The sequence below is a fragment of the Drosophila sechellia genome, chromosome 3R (assembly GCF_004382195.2).
Source record: "Drosophila sechellia strain sech25 chromosome 3R, ASM438219v1, whole genome shotgun sequence".
Taxonomy (NCBI): Eukaryota; Metazoa; Arthropoda; class Insecta; order Diptera; family Drosophilidae; genus Drosophila; species Drosophila sechellia.
The window spans coordinates 12,650,025-12,665,926 of record NC_045952.1 but is presented as its reverse complement, the minus strand read 5'-3'; the positions used below and the strand labels follow the sequence as shown (position 1 = coordinate 12,665,926).

Below are 15,902 nucleotides of genomic sequence, written 5' to 3'. Positions count from 1 at the left end.
CGCTTTGAGTGCGGTTCAAGTAAGTTAAAAGCTTTTGCTTTTGTAAAAATAAACGAATAACTTCCACTCGTATTTTAAATAAATTTTTATTGAATGCCAATTTTTCGACTTTGAAACTTTGTTCAAAATATTTGTGCAATTGCTTGTTAACGCGACCGGACACGAAACGAAACTTTCACAAAACTGGAGACGCGTCAAGATGTAGTGCATCTCCTTCAGATTACACACAAGAGTTGGGCTTAAAGTGGAGTATACATAATACATACTGAGAGCGTACGACTTAGAGCTATTTACTTTAACGTTTCCTGGCTTATGAGTAAGAGTTAAGAAGAGGGAACTACGCCGGCGATGGGAGCAGAGTTCGCCGGAGGAATGCCGCCTGGTGGAATTGCCGATCCCGGCGGTGCGTTGGTATCTGGCACTGGACCGCTGCTTGGCGGTGTGGTATCTATGGCGGGAGTTAGATGTCTAAGTACCATAGTTTATGAATTGTCATTCGTAAGTGATCTTACCCATTGGTGTAGGTGCTTGAGATTGCGCTGCTCCCGCTGCGACTGGACCGGTTTGGTCGCTCGGATTCGTGACAATGGCCGTGGGTGCGCCTGGTGGGAGTCCTCCCGTGAGCGAAATCGGTGGCGCTGCAAAGGGAGCACCGTTGGGCGACGACACTACGTGCGGAGGCAACGGCTGGTGCTGGGCGGTGGGACCCGCTAGCGGCTGGGACTGCGGCGGCAACTGGTGCGGATGCGGAGGCAGCTGTTGCTGCTGCGCCAGGTGCGAATGCGGCGGCAGTGATTGCTGTTGTTGCTGGGGCTGCTGGGCCTGTGGTAGCTGCTGTTGCTGCTGCAAGATCATTGATCCCGCGGCCGCCTGGCCTTGGAGCTCTTGCTGAAGACGATGATGTGCTTGCTGGCGCGCTCGGAACTCGGCTGCCTTCAGCTGCTCCAGATGGAATTGCTGACGCTCTGTGATCAGCTGCTGACGCTGGTACTCCAATCCCTCGCGCTCTCGCTCCATGGTGGCCTCCAGTTCCTCAAAGTGGCGCAATTTGATCTCCAGCTTCTTCATCTGAGTCTCAACGAGGAGCGCCACAAGGGATTTGATCTTACGCTCCTCCAGGGCAGCCAGATGTTTGGCTTTAACTGCTGCCGATGCCAAGGCTGCCGCCGCCGCAGTCTGCATATTATTTTCGCTAAATGTTCCTTCCTTTGCCACCGCCAATGGCCCTGTGCCGGTTCCCGATCCCTCTTTGGCCTCAGTGCCGTCCTTAGTCTCGCCATCGCCACTGCTGTCCTCCGTCTTGATGTCCACTTCGCCGCCACTTGCGGATGCTGCGGTTTCTGTGGGTGAGGATTTGTTTGATTTGTCTGACTTGGTGGCTGACTTGTCGCCCGAAGGCGAGGACTCCTTTGGTTTCTTGTCAGTGTTGTTGGTGTTGCCTGTCGCTGATGATGATGTGCAACTCGAGTCTGTGTTCGTGTTTGTCTTATCCGATTTTGTATTGTCTTTGGACTTGGCATCGTCTTTGGTTGTTGTTTGTTATTTGGTGGTTGTGGTGTTGATGTAAGTTTGGTAGATTGGGCGCAACACAAAAACGAAACAATATACGAATACAGTGCCAAATGGTGAACACATTGCGAATTTTGAATGAAAGCAACACAAGAGTTCAACAAAACAAACAAATGCAGAACCAACAATTGAGTAAATTCCCTTTACAATCGAATAATAGAAAACTCGCTCGATTTAGCGACTTTTCCCTTAACCAACATCCATAAACCCCCTTTACCAATTTCTATTTTTTTGGCTTACCGTCTTTTTTGCTTAGGTCCTTCATTTCCTCATCAGAGCCTCCAGCAGATGCAGATGCGCCACCCTCCTTGCCCTCTTCATCGTCCTTGTCGTTTCCGGTTCCTGCGATTCCACTGTTTGCCAGCCCAAAGTTCGGATTAAACTTACCACCTGCCGAAGCCTTTTCCACGTTTTTCATATGGTTGTCCATTATTGTGGCGGGAACCTCATCCTAGCATAAGTTTTAGATTAGATGTTAAAATCATCGTTTAAACCTGACTAAAATGTAACTACCTTAATGGCTGCAAATTCCTCCATGGCAGCCTTTGCTGCTGCAGCGGCAACGCGAGGATCGACCACTGATGCCAGGAATGCGACGGTGGACATAATGGGATTGCCACTCTTGCTGAACGGAATGGGTTGGCAAGCCAAGGGGCCCAGGAAGCCGCCATCATCCTCTAGATACGGGTCCTCGATGGGAAGTCGGAGGAAATGCAGAATGCACTCGTCTTGGGTGCGAGATCCAACGTGCTCACAGACCTTGTTCCAATCGTCCTTGTGCATTTCCAAGCCCTCAAGCAACAGCAGAGTCTCCTGATCGGTCCATTCACGAGCCATGCTTGCCGCCGTGCGATTCCTCATGGCCGCCGGCTTCTTTGCGTACTGATCCAGCTTGAGTCCAAACTGGCTCACTCCGGAACTTAATCCTCCGGCAGCGCCATTCTCTAGAGCCTCTGTCTTTATGCTAGTCAGACCACTTTTATCGCCCAATTCCAGGCCACCATCTTTACCCAATGGCTTTTTGTCCAGATCCAACAGCGTCTTTGCCGCCGACGGCTGTTGTGTCTTTTGCGGATTAATGGACTGTAGACCCGATGGCGTATCCGAAAGAATGTGGAAGTGTGAGGTCGGTGGTGGACCCATTGGTGTGGGGCGGACATCCGCATCGATCTGGTAGTTAATCAGGCCCCACTGCTCCAAGAAGGCGTGTACCCGCATAATGGCGCACACATCTCCGGCAAGATTGCGCCTACAAGCTGTGCTGGTCAAATACTCCGTCGGATTGAGCCTGAAAGAGATGAGTAACATTTTCAAAACTATTTGCCGCCAAAGAAATGAAGCTTCAACCTACCTGTACGTATCAATCATAAAATTCCTGTAGGCCATATAGATTTCCGGTGTCTTTGACTTATTCTTGCTGTTGAAGAATTCCGGCATAGCCCGTTTCTCGATCACATGGATGGAGTTGTAGTCAAACCAAGCCGAGTACGAGGGCACGATAATGTGGTGCGTCTGCTCGGTCACATTATCCTCCATATCCTCTTTGGCCGATGAAGAGAATTCCTGCGTGTTGCTGTTATCACTTGTCTTGCCTGTCTGCGAGTTTTCCCCATCTCCGGTAGACATGGCTTGAGCAGCGCTTCCTCCAGTCATTTCGTCATCCAGATCGGTCATAGTGCCACCTAGATATCATTTTGTTTAGTCCATGCCGATGTCAGATAACAAAACTTACCTTTAATGGGCATCATGTCGTTGTCGCCACGAGATTTACCGCCCGGAGCTGGACTGGCGGTGGACTGCAAGGCGGCGTTTGCCTTATGAACCTCCTGAACATTGGGCTCGGCCGGCGGATCATCCAGATCGCGGGTTAAGTCCTCGTCATCATCGTCGTTGCGCAACTTCTTGTGCACCACGGCGGGAGAACGCTTACGCTTGCCCGGCTTTGAGGTGGATGCCGATGTGGCGGGAGATGGTGAACGGCGTCTCTTCTGCTTGCCTCCGCCCGAGCTTGCAGCAGGCTTCTTCTTCTCGTCGCCGAAGGACATGATGTCGTCTATGGATATACGCTGTTTGTGCGTCTTCTTCTTGCCCTGTTCGTCAACTTCGTAGTCCTCCTCGGCCATCCACTCATTGTACTGCTCCAGGTCCACGATCCAGGATGCAGACACACGCCATCGTTCCGCCGGTGACTCGGGATTCTCCGGAATGTGATCCGGCAGGTCAAAGTTATTCACAACCCATGAATCGTAGGACTCGGGGAAGTAGTACCAATGCAGCATCACATGTCCGCCGCGCTTGAAAATGGGACGCGCATACTCGTCGGGATGTGGGTCCACGACGGGATAGACGATATGGGTGGCGTCCTCCTCGTCCGACACAATCTCTACCCGCCGATTGTCCAGGATCTCGCGCAGTTTTCCCTCGAAGCCCTTTTCAATCTCCGGCCGAATATAGATGTACGGTATGCGATACAAGTCCGCCTCAACCAACGCCTGCTCAATCTCGATCAGCAGCTGGATGTTGGGATCTTTGCGCGTGGGATTTTTGCCAATGGAGAAGTCGAACTTCTTGCCGCGTTGCTCAGCCCGGAAACGGAACATGGTCGAGAAGATGATGCACAGACCACCGCCGCTCTTGAAGTCCAGAAAGCAGCGCATCTGGGGTGGGTGGTACGATTATTAGATATATATTTTATAATGAACGTAAATCATGTAGCTAAATACAAAATATAAGCTAGTGGTCCACAATTGGCCATTAGAGGGTTAATATTTACGTGTACACACGCAACACGGAGCACCCTATCCCCCTCTCCAAACGCAGCCACTAACAATACTAACCGGAATTCTGGTTGCCGGCGGATCCGCAGAATTCTTGCCCAGCTTCGCTTCCACATACTGCAGGAAGTGGACAAGCAATTGGGCCAAGGACTCCTTCGTGATGGGCTCCGAACTGTGGGCCAAATACTGCAATAATTAAGGTTGTGAGTAAATCGTCTTTTTTCGCCGCCTGACAGCGCCATTTTTGTTTGCGGCGGCGTTGTTGTTGGCACGCACCTTCTTGCAGTTCTTCTGCAGCCACTGGCGAATCGATTCGAAGCCCTGCAGCGTCTCCTGCGACTGGAAAAAGTCTATATTCGGACTTCCGTCCTTTTTAGGACCCAGTGTGTTCATGTTGCGGCACTTTTGTGGTCTTTTTGTCAATTATTTTTTCACTTTTCCACGCCAAAAAGCCAATAAACGCTGCGTTGATAAAATAGGGATGGTATGTAAATCGATGTCGTTGTGACAGTCGTAATCGATATTTCTTCTATCTCCACTGAAAGTTATCATCATTTTAATATTTTTTTACTGAGGTTATAATAATATAAATCTATTAGTGATTGAAACGATATATAAATTGACAAGGAAACGTATTAGCTGTTTAGGGATTTATATAGACTTCGGAAAAGTTATAGCTAGCTAACGTGTCAGTTAGCTTCACATCTCAGTGAGCACAAGCTATTATGTGATGATTTCGCGCTAATTGAATATCGCCATCTGGTCACACTGGTCGTTGTGCTCTATCGGCGTCCCGCTCGCGCCACCTAAAAACCGATGCACCACGATAGTCAGGCCGCACATATAAATGCGACTCCATCGCGCTAACATGGCTGCTGGGAACCGAAAACTTAAAAATATTGTGCTGTCGGAGTGTGTTTGCATTAGCGTGAAGCCCAGTGTTAAATTAAAACATTGACTGCCCACGCCCGCCAACGACAATTGCCGTAAATCGAATTCTGCCGTAATTCGCAACGCCGGATTCCCATCCGTGTGTCCGTCGCGAGTGTGCCAGTGTGCGTGAAAATAAAAAGTCAATGGTGCGTGAGTGCGAGTGAGTAGGAAGAAAGCAAAAGCGATTGGATTGATTTGTGACGCTGCTGGCGAAAAGCAGTATCCAGTACCCCTTTCCGTGGCCAAAACATACACATACGCACGGCTATAGTAACGCAGCATCGATTGTACAGTTTTAGAGCAAACAATTCAAGCAATTAGAAAATGCAGAGCGCATGAGTTGAATTGTGAGTGGGCGCCCCACATAAGCTGATTGCTACCGCACCGCGAAGGGAACTAGAAAGAGGAGTGCGTAGAGTGGAGAGAAGAGCAAAGGCGAAGCGAAGGGGAAGATAGAGAGAGAGAGCAACCATTGCCAAAGGTAAGTGATATAACACTCGGGGATCGGGAGTGGGAATGCGAATAGGAACATAAGGAATCCCCAAATTCTTATCCTCGATTGCAACAGTATTTATATGGCAGCCACTTATCGCTTCCGCTTGCGTGTGTGCGTGCGAAAGAGATAGATAGAGTGGGGCCAAGGGGCCACTCTGTTTATTGATAAGAGAGCAGAGCGCTCAAGAGAGAGAGAGAGCGATAGAGGAGGTGGGCGCCAACGCAGCAAAACAGCGGAAATCCTTTACAAAAACTTGGTCTACCACTAGTTCTTTGTGTTCTCCTTCTTGTCTCTCTCATCTTGGCAGCCCGTTCTAGTGCGCGTATTTTTAGTCGCAGCACAGTGCCCAATTCGCCAGCCGCTATTTGTGTCGTCCATTTGTTCATTCATTGGGCTCTTTTTCCGATTTCAGTGGGTGGCATTTAACAATAATCCCTGCGTTCGCTGTCCACGTCCACATTACGATTCGTTTAGTGCACGGAAAGAAAAAAGCATGTGGTTTCATGATATTTAATACTATAGCTATTGATGCATGAAATATTATTTGATTTTAAATGAGCCTCGTGTTTTGGTATACAAACTCAAAGTAATTAAAAAATTCTCATCTTACCGTACCTTAACCTACTACAGATAATCTCAGTATAGCATTTCAGTGAATTTCTCACTGTGCACTACAATGCCAGGCGGTACAAGCACCTGTATTTATTTATGGTCCGCTGCCGTAATCGACTGCAGTCGCCGCTTCCCTCTCTCTTTTGCTACCAACAACTTGGGGTAGGGCACCTGAACTAGTTTCAAAAGGCGGCGCTCGGCCTTTTCAGCTTTTTCGCATTTGCCATTTTCCCGCGGTTCGCAACATCAGCGACATTTGTCACAGTTTCTTAAAGAACATTTGAATATACAACTTTACTTGCCGAACTTGACTGCGCCGTCGCGATGCGATGATGCTGCTGGCGTTAAACAGCCCGTTGTTTATTATTCAGCTCCATTAATTCGATACCGATCAGTATTTCGTGCATTGTGCAAAATACGCAGCAACAGCTGTTCCAATATTGGCCAAATATGGTGCAAATATGGAACTCTTCGCATATAAAAAACATATGGCGCGATCAATGCCGAATTTTCGGCGAATTTGAGCAGATGACCCATTGATCTCATAATATGTAATCTATTGAATTAAAACAATTTGTATTTCCCTAAGCAATAAACACACAGAGCTCCATATAAATCTCCCCTTCTCTGGGAATTATGATAGTAATAACTGGGCGGACTATGAGCTAATCTAGTTTAGGCTTAAATAAAAATACCCTCCATTCCAATATAAACTTAGTCAAGTGTGACAACATACTGTATTTATTTTACATATAATTAATTTATTTTCGATGATCAAGCGACATGGCACGGGAAATAGTCGCGCTTATCTTTAGTGTAAACAAAAGACCCAACATTTCCGCAAGCCCGTTTTAATCTGTAGAATACAAGCGTCTATAAATAAAAAAAAAAGCACACAGAACTTGCCACAAAAAAAATTCGAAACACACTTGGCCTAGCCTAATCGTTACTTTACGAGAGCCATTTGGTGATAATGAAAAAGTGAACATATTCGTGGCTTATCGTCCAATGGACATGTATAAAATAAATGCGCGACACGCAAAACAGGCTAAAATCAATATGGCAAAAACATCGCCTAATATCGTGGACAGCTCGTAACGATTCCCCTTTTAAAGGAACAAATGCGATTTTTTCTATCGATGTTCATCTAATGGAAATTTAATTACCCAGCCGACGGGGCATTTTCCTGCATCCAATCCATGCCGATCCAATCCCAATCCCCATCCCAACCCCCCGCCTCAGTGGGTGGCTTCGACAAGGTCGCTGACAAATCGAAGTACAGCAGATTTGTCGCCGATAAATTGGCTTTATGGTTGGTCGGATAAAGTCAAGCGACATGCCATATGTACAAACGATTTCATTATGACATTTACGTCGTTTTTAATATTATGTATTTCTTTATTGTTTATGTAAGTGTGTGTGCTTTGTTAGCTTGATTACTTGTGGATGGATAAACATTGTCAATAAATCTGCACGTGCCTTGAAGACTCACCGTGTTTCGTTATTATTATTAATTCTAAACGTAAATGTAAATGTATTCTTAAAACGGTTCAGTGAACCGTGGTTTTTTGCAATTTCTTATCACCCACAACGCGCTGCATTGATAACAGGCATTCAAAACTGAAAGCGTCGAGAGTAAAAGTATGTGTCACTTTGGAATATCGATAATCTCCTTGTAATAATTCGAGGCGAACGGGCTCTAAGCCAGGCGAATCGTTTGGGCCCCTTGGCGTTCGTACGTAATATGGGGGCACTAGTCCGGAATATGGAATATGGAAATGCCGTAATTTGCTCAATTGTCACGTTCTGCTCTAAGCTGTTAAGAACGCCTCAGCGGCCACAACGAAGTCATTATTCGCCATTCGCGTCGAGTGACTCAATTTACACAGCCTAACCCCACTTGGTGGCGGAGCTTAATAATGCCTCCCAGGAAATCCATACCATTACCGACTCGGTCGTCCATGTCTTTAGCCTTCCTCGGCCACGTGTCCAGTCTTTATTGGTCGATTGGATTGCGGTGGGAAAGGCTAAATTTTGAGATTGCGACAGGCCTGTCGTCGTGCTGAGCTATGCGGTCATTCTAAGGTACTACATTGTGAATGAAACTAATCAAATCGTACTAATTGGTTAATTTTTAATTTGCAATTAAGTCACATTTCGCGTGGGTATAAATCTTCTTTGACGGAATGGTATGAATGGTCGAGCAGGTGTTTGGACGTAAAATACTTAAAAAGAAGTATCTTCAATCGAGAGCAATATTATTCAAACTTCCTTGAGGAATATAGTAGTTCCATATTTTTATTAACCACTGAGTACTAGTATTAAGCAATTTAGTACGGTTACTAATATTCTTATTTATTTAGCGCTATAGAGACAACATTCCATCAAATGATTCGCTTAATTCTATTATCAATTGAATGTATCGACTTGTTATTTTTGTGGTTATTTTTCTGAATCACTTAAATAATATATGTTACGAGGGAACACTTTCCTAAGTGGGGAAATACGAAAATATAAAATAAACATTTCTTCAATTTTATTTATGCCCCAATGAATACTTTATATAATATAACATATTGTATACTTTATTTAATAATGTATTTATTTTTATTTGCAGATTAGTTACTTAGATTATTATATCAACGGATCACAAAAAGAACCACAAATTACCATTGTATAATGACATCTAGGTATGTTTGTCAATTATCAAAACCCCAAGATTTAAATTGCTAACTGTATTCAACATCCCTTGCAGACTTGATCGGCTGTTCATTCTACTGGAGACCGGCTCCACAGCGGCCACTCGTCAAGCGGCCGCCAAGCAGATTGGTGAGGTCCAAAAGCTTTATCCACACGAGCTGCATGCTCTGCTAAACAGATTGGTGGGCTACCTGCACAGTACGTCCTGGGAGACACGGATAGCTGCAGCCCAGACCGTTGAGGCCATACTAAAGCAAGTGCCGCCTTGGCAGCCGGAACTCCATGCGCTGCCCAAGAAGGAGCGTTGCGCTAGTAATACTGCCACAGCTGCAGCGGCAGCAGAAGAGGACAGCTGCCAGTCAAGTGGTTCCAACTCGACAACGGCCAGCGAGCGACTACTCAGCTTTGATGAGTTCGATCTGCAGCAAATCCTCCACAAAGGTGCCAGACTCATTGGCTCCGAGGGCAACGAGTTTGATGTGCAGGAGGAGCAACCGGCTAGTGGCGGCGGGGAGGAGGACAGAAGCCTAGCCAGTCGTCTAAGCCGCCAGCGTGCGGTGCTGAACGACAAACTGGGTCTGACCACGGCCGCCAAGCTGGGCGTTAATCTTACCGATATGATAACAGACGAGGATGTAGCACTTACCAGGAGTGGCAGCACTTACAATGTCAACGCAGAAAAGCTTCCAGTCGAGCACTTACTCAACATAAAGCCAGCGGCGAACGGATCTGGCCAAGCTCCACTTAGTTGCCGTGAGATGAACAGGGCCAAGCGCAAGGCTCGCCAAAACACAAGCGGATGTTCTGCCACCGCAGTTACGCCAACTTGCAGCCGGAGGAACTCCAATAGCAATCATAGTACTGGCAGCAACCACAGCAGTAATGACACCACTGGTGCTGCATTAGAAGAACCCGAAAAGAAGAAACTTAAGTCAACGGATCGACAGGAAATCTTCTATAGTTTAAATGGTGGGTGGCCCAGATAAAGCGCTGATTACATTTTATTAATTTGACTTTTTCATATATATTTCAGCTGCTGTGCCAGATGCCACAGGCACTTGGGTGGATGCCGTCTCCTGGCCACTGGAGAACTTCTGCTCACGTCTCTTCATTGATCTCTTTCACGCCAAATGGGAGGTGCGCCACGGGGCGGCTACAGCTCTAAGGGAGCTGATCAATCAGCACGCTCAAGGAGCTGGAAAGGCAGTACTACAGACTCGCGAACAGATGGACGAAGCACATAGCCGCTGGCTAGAGGATGCTGCCCTGCGCCTGCTCTGTGTGCTTTGCCTGGATCGGTTTGGTGACTTTGTCTCGGATCAGGTAGTGGCACCGGTTCGCGAGACCTGTGCCCAAGTGTTGGGTACCTTGGTCAAGGAGATCGAGGCGTCCAAGGTTCAACGAATCGTGGACATTCTGCTTCAGCTCATCCAGCACAAGAACGAGTGGGAAGTGCGGCATGGTGGACTACTGGGCCTGAAGTATGTGTTTGTGGTGCGTGAGGAGCTGCTGCCCATCTATTTGCCCCAGTCGATTTCAAACATCCTCATCGGTCTGCTGGATGCTGTGGATGATGTCGGAGCGGTGGCTGCCGCAACCCTGATTCCAGTTTCTTCCTGGCTGCCGAAGCTATTAAATCCGGCGCAAGTATCCTCCATCGTAAAAATGTTGTGGGACCTACTCTTGGACCAAGATGAACTCACGTCCGCATGCAACAGTTTCATGGGGCTGTTAGCGGCCATTCTATGCCTGCCAAACGCTGCCTGTTGGGTGGAGATGGAGCCGATGGCCATTTTGGTACCGCGCCTGTGGCCTTTTCTTTCCCATAGCACTAGTTCGGTGCGGAGGTCAACGCTGAAGACACTTATAACCTTGACGAGTGCGGATAGGGTCAAATCCGAGCCCAAAGATGAAAATCAAGTTAAAGAGGAAGCGGATAAGGAGAAAATTAAACTTAACTTTGGAGTCAGCGACTGGAAGTGGCAATTGCTGCAGCAGGCCTTGCGTCACATATATCAACGCATCCTGGTCGAGCCGCAGGCGGATATCCAGGCACTAGCCCGTCAGGTGTGGTCCAATCTGATCGAGCATGCAGATTTGGGTGCGCTGTTGCATGCTGCCTGTCCATTCGTGTCGTCCTGGATATGCCTTTCAATGCAGCCACCTCGATTGGCTTTCGATGCAGCAGTGCTGATCAGAGCTGGTGGAGATACAAGCACACCAGGGAGCGCATCCCGAAAACGAACGCCCCGCATAGGTGACGAATTGGGCGGTAACATTCTAGCGCATTCAAACGCCTCATTGAAGTTGTACCTTGGTGGTAGCGAGGCCACGCCTTTGGATGTGCGGGATGCTAATTTTATGCGAGCTCGGATTTCATCATCTCGGGCACTGGGTGCTCTTTCTCATTACTTGGTTCAGCCAGCACCGGGAGTGGTGTATACCCCACAAACAGAGAGTCCCACAGACTGTTATACAAAAGTACTATTGGGTCATTTAAATGCCCACTCCGCTGTCCAGCGAATCGTGTGCGGGCTTATCATTGCGTTTTGGGCGCTAGAAGACGAGCCAGTACGCCCAGGACCGCCCAATCTGCAGGAAAAGTTACACCAGTGTGTAAGCGAGTACGTCTACTACGATGAGGTGGCCATTTCACTGACCCGACTACTACAAGAGGCACAAGACTTTATTGCTACGCTGAAGCAGAACAAAATCCCGATTAACGATTTCAACAACGCCAAGATCCTTACTCTAGATCAAATCGAGGCAGTGGCAACTACGCTAAGCGAAAATGTGCGTTCTTATCCCCTCAAGCCGAAAGTTTTAGACATGCTAGAGGAGCGCCGACGCAGCCTTCAGGCCTCCTACCAGCAGACAACCAGTGAGCAAAGCGCCTATCATGTCAGTGCTCAGGCAGCACTCGCTGGCGCCATCTGCGCTCTTCACTGCCTGCCCGATAAGCTGAATCCGGTGGTCAAGCCATTAATGGAGTCCATCAAGCGGGAGCAGTGCCTCCAGCTGCAGCAGCTGTCTGCCGAGTTCCTGGTCCACCTTATGGATCAGGTCTGTGATAGAAATCCTAGTCCAAATAGCAAGATTTTAAACAACCTTTGTACGCTGTTAAGGAGCGATCCCGAATTCACTCCCAAACTGGTAAGTTGGAGTTAGCTTGTTTATAACTCAATTTGCTTATTTGTTCATTAAATCTCTTTTAGGTAATGCCACCAGAAACCCTCAAACAGACGCCAGTTTCGTCTGAGGTTATTAATAATTGTGTTTACTATGGTATCCTAACACTGGCACTTCAACAGACAGTGACAACCACTAACACGCGAAGCGGTGCGGGCGGTGCAACAACTCCCACTGCTACTACGGCCCCCAGGGGCCCTGGACGACCGCCCACTGGCGAAATATTGTCCGCAACCAACGCCACTACTCACATTGAGCTAAAGGCGCAGCAAGCCAAGGATGCGGAGGCGAAGCAATGCCGCATACAGCGCCTGGGAGCGGCATGTGCCATAGAAAAGCTATGTAGGATATTTGGAGAGCAAATCATTGAAAAGGTGGCTGTTTTCCAACAGCTAATGTTTGGCAAGGTGGAGCAGTTCGTAAAAGAAGCTCACGACTGGCGATTGGGCAACCTCCTTCCAGATCTGGGAGTATGCAATGAGCTTGTCAGCTCCATGCAGCTTATTGAGACAGCAGCCCCCCATCTACATGTTGCACTGCATCCTCAGATGTTTGCCCTTCTGCCCTCTCTTGGCTTTATCGTTTGCCATCCTCTTAAGGCAGTCCGACACATGGCTGCTCGATGCATCGCCGTTCTGGCCGAGATCGATGCTTGCCAGACTATGCAGTTTGTGGTTCACGATCTGCTACCGCTGCTTGGGAAGATTGAGCAACTTATAGAGCGACAAGGAGCCATAGAGGCTATCGAACGCGTGGTCAGCCGGCTGCAGATAAAAGTAGTGCCCTACATCGTGCTGCTGGTGGTGCCTCTACTGGGCGCAATGAGCGATCCGGATGAGTCAGTGCGATTGCTTTCCACGCACTGCTTTGCAAATCTCGTCCAGTTAATGCCCCTGGACGGAAAGACGGAGCAATTAAAAAGCGATCCGCTGCAGGCGCGCAAGACGCGTGACCGTGAGTTTCTCGACTATCTTTTCAATCCAAAGAGCATTCCCAATTATAAGGTTCCGGTACCAATAAGTGTGGAACTGCGCTGCTATCAGCAAGCCGGCATCAACTGGCTGTGGTTCCTGAACAAATACAATCTACACGGCATTCTTTGCGACGATATGGGGTTGGGCAAAACCCTACAAACCATATGCATCCTTGCCGGAGATCACATGCACCGTCAGACAGCCAATTTGGCGAATCTGCCTAGTCTGGTAATTTGCCCACCAACTCTAACCGGTCATTGGGTGTACGAGGTGGAGAAATTCCTTGACCAGGGATCCGTTCTGCGTCCCTTGCACTACTATGGATTTCCAGTGGGAAGAGAGAAGCTAAGGAGTGAGATCGGAACCAAATGTAACCTGGTTGTGGCATCGTATGACACTGTGCGCAAGGACATCGACTTCTTCAGCGGCATACACTTCAACTATTGCGTTCTAGATGAAGGTCATATTATTAAGAACGGAAAGACAAAGAGCTCTAAGGCCATAAAACGATTGAAGGCAAACCATAGACTGATCCTCTCCGGCACGCCCATCCAGAACAATGTGCTGGAGTTGTGGTCCTTGTTTGACTTTCTAATGCCCGGCTTCCTTGGCACTGAGAAACAGTTCGTGCAACGCTTCTCACGTCCCATTCTGTCATCTCGGGATGCGAAGAGCTCTGCCAAGGAGCAGGAAGCTGGAGTTCTGGCCATGGAGGCTCTGCACAGACAAGTCCTGCCCTTCCTGCTGCGCCGTGTTAAGGAAGATGTGCTGAAGGACCTACCGCCAAAGATTACACAGGACTTACTTTGCGAACTGAGTCCGCTCCAGCTGCGACTGTATGAAGATTTTAGTAATAAACACCTGAAAGACTGTTTAGACAAACTGGGCGACTCGTCGTCGGCATCCATGGTGACGGAGAATCTCAGCGCCAAGACACATATTTTCCAAGCGCTTCGCTACCTGCAGAACGTATGCAACCATCCCAAGCTGGTGTTGCGCCAGTCTGAGGAGATCACAAAGGTGACCAGTCAGTTGGCGTTGTCAAACAGCTCATTGGACGACATTGAGCATTCTGCAAAGCTGCCTGCCTTGAAGTAAGTGCACTCTCGTTACACAGTTAAAATATAAAGTATATATTTAAAATATTTCATTTCCTTCGCCAGGCAACTTCTCCTAGACTGCGGCATTGGTGTGCAGACGGAGTCTGTGAGCCAGCATCGGGCGCTAATCTTCTGCCAGCTTAAGGCGATGCTGGACATTGTGGAACAGGATCTACTGCGCCGCCATCTGCCCAGCGTCACATATCTCCGGCTGGACGGCAGTGTACCCGCCTCTCAACGACAGGATATAGTCAATAACTTCAACAGCGATCCTAGCATCGATGTGCTGCTCCTGACCACTATGGTAAGCATAAAATTGGCTTTCATGTTTTGATCCAACTTTAATCGTAAATCAATTTTTAGGTTGGCGGCCTGGGTCTCAATCTAACGGGTGCCGATACGGTCATCTTTGTCGAGCACGACTGGAATCCAATGAAGGATCTGCAGGCTATGGACCGCGCCCACCGAATCGGTCAGAAGAAAGTAGTTAATGTTTATCGGCTGATCACGCGCAACTCGCTGGAGGAAAAGATCATGGGGCTGCAAAAGTTTAAGATACTCACCGCCAACACTGTGGTGAGCGCGGAGAACGCTTCGCTGCAGACAATGGGCACCTCTCAGATCTTTGACCTCTTCAACGGAGGGAAAGACAAGGGAACAGAATCTGGATCATCAGCGGTGACAGGAACAGCATCGGGCGGCATGTCCATGAACACCATTATCGAGAACTTGCCGGAACTTTGGTCCGAGCATCAGTACGAGGAAGAATACGACTTGGGCAACTTTGTGCAGGCACTGAAAAAGTAGACTACTGCTTCCCACGCCAAGACTTCCAGTTTTAGGGTACGTTGATCTGTTCCTTTATAATCGCGAAAGGAAACTTTTAGAAATAAATATTAATAAAGCTTGAAATTAAATAAAACAAAAATTAAACATCAGCTTAAATCTTTACAAAACAAATTTGAATACCAAAGGAAATAGCTGCTCTTTTAAATTCACTTCCGATGACGTATGAGTTTTCGAAGATTAAGAAATCAAAGTGTAGAATACTTTACGGCTCATTGGAAAAATCGAAAATCAAATATGCTTGGGAATGGAAATGGTTTGCAGTGCATCGAGAATACAGAGAGAGCAGAAGAAAGAATTCAAATTTGAATGTTTTCAAACAGTCTCATCAGCAATGGCAAATAAAATTGTTTGCCCTGAAAAATTAATGTTTGCGTGCATAATTTGCTTAGTAAATATTTACGCCTGTCCCTCACAATAAGACACCTAATTTCACCCTGACCAATTGTTTCCATAGTCACGGCTCATTTTATTGACTAATGCGTTGATATGGCCACAAGTTATCAGATCGATCGGTTGAAATCGATTTCGTGTTTCATTTATCAGAAGAGCTATTTGCTCGACTGGCGAGGAATATGTACACATGTACTTTCGGTTGTTCTCATTCGAATCTGGTCGGCTGTGACCCGAGTACCTTGAAATTTGATGGGGCTATCAGTTGTGTCAGCCCATTAAAAGTGCCCCAGCTAGTAAATATAGTTAGTTG

General features: G+C 47.6%; 2 protein-coding genes across 3 annotated transcripts; one reads left to right on the top strand and one right to left on the bottom strand.

Moving 5' to 3' along the window:
* Positions 1–70: 70 nt before the first annotated feature.
* On the bottom strand, positions 71–4,836 carry LOC6606181 (SWI/SNF complex subunit SMARCC2). Of its 2 annotated transcripts, none has more exons than XM_032723335.1 (8): positions 4,623–4,836; positions 4,407–4,532; positions 3,302–4,226; positions 2,921–3,251; positions 2,083–2,857; positions 1,810–2,020; positions 513–1,523; positions 71–448 (listed from the first exon to the last, which is right to left on the bottom strand). In XM_032723335.1, exons 1-8 carry the CDS (start codon positions 4,737–4,739, stop codon positions 324–326), a joined length of 3,621 nt encoding a protein of 1,206 aa, XP_032579226.1. In that variant the 5' UTR covers positions 4,740–4,836; the 3' UTR covers positions 71–323. The 2 variants fall into 2 exon arrangements, with proteins under 2 accessions (XP_032579226.1, XP_032579227.1); XM_032723336.1 differs by having other exon boundaries at positions 513–1,340.
* Positions 4,837–5,191: 355 nt separating this feature from the next.
* On the top strand, positions 5,192–15,288 carry LOC6606180 (TATA-binding protein-associated factor 172). Its single transcript, XM_002030952.2, has 7 exons — positions 5,192–5,760; positions 9,005–9,077; positions 9,143–10,056; positions 10,121–12,240; positions 12,303–14,344; positions 14,414–14,654; positions 14,714–15,288. The coding sequence occupies exons 2-7, from the start codon at positions 9,067–9,069 to the stop codon at positions 15,155–15,157; spliced, it is 5,772 nt and encodes a 1,923-aa protein (XP_002030988.1). The 5' UTR covers positions 5,192–5,760; positions 9,005–9,066; the 3' UTR covers positions 15,158–15,288.
* Positions 15,289–15,902: the final 614 nt, after the last annotated feature.

What these genes read in the sequence shown, in the direction of transcription:
- LOC6606180 (XM_002030952.2), top strand. An exon ending in AATCTTCTATAGTTTAAATG is followed by an intron (nt 10,057 to 10,120) that starts GTGGGTGGCCCA and finishes TATATATTTCAG; the next exon opens with CTGCTGTGCCAGATGCCACA. An exon ending in CCGAATTCACTCCCAAACTG is followed by an intron (nt 12,241 to 12,302) that starts GTAAGTTGGAGT and finishes AATCTCTTTTAG; the next exon opens with GTAATGCCACCAGAAACCCT.
- LOC6606181 (XM_032723335.1), bottom strand. Translation starts at nt 4,739, where the DNA reads ATGAACACACTGGGTCCTAAAAAGGACGGAAGTCCGAATATAGACTTT. An exon ending in TGCAGAAGAACTGCAAGAAG is followed by an intron (nt 4,533 to 4,622) that starts GTGCGTGCCAAC and finishes TAATTATTGCAG; the next exon opens with TATTTGGCCCACAGTTCGGA. An exon ending in TTTATGATTGATACGTACAG is followed by an intron (nt 2,858 to 2,920) that starts GTAGGTTGAAGC and finishes CATCTCTTTCAG; the next exon opens with GCTCAATCCGACGGAGTATT.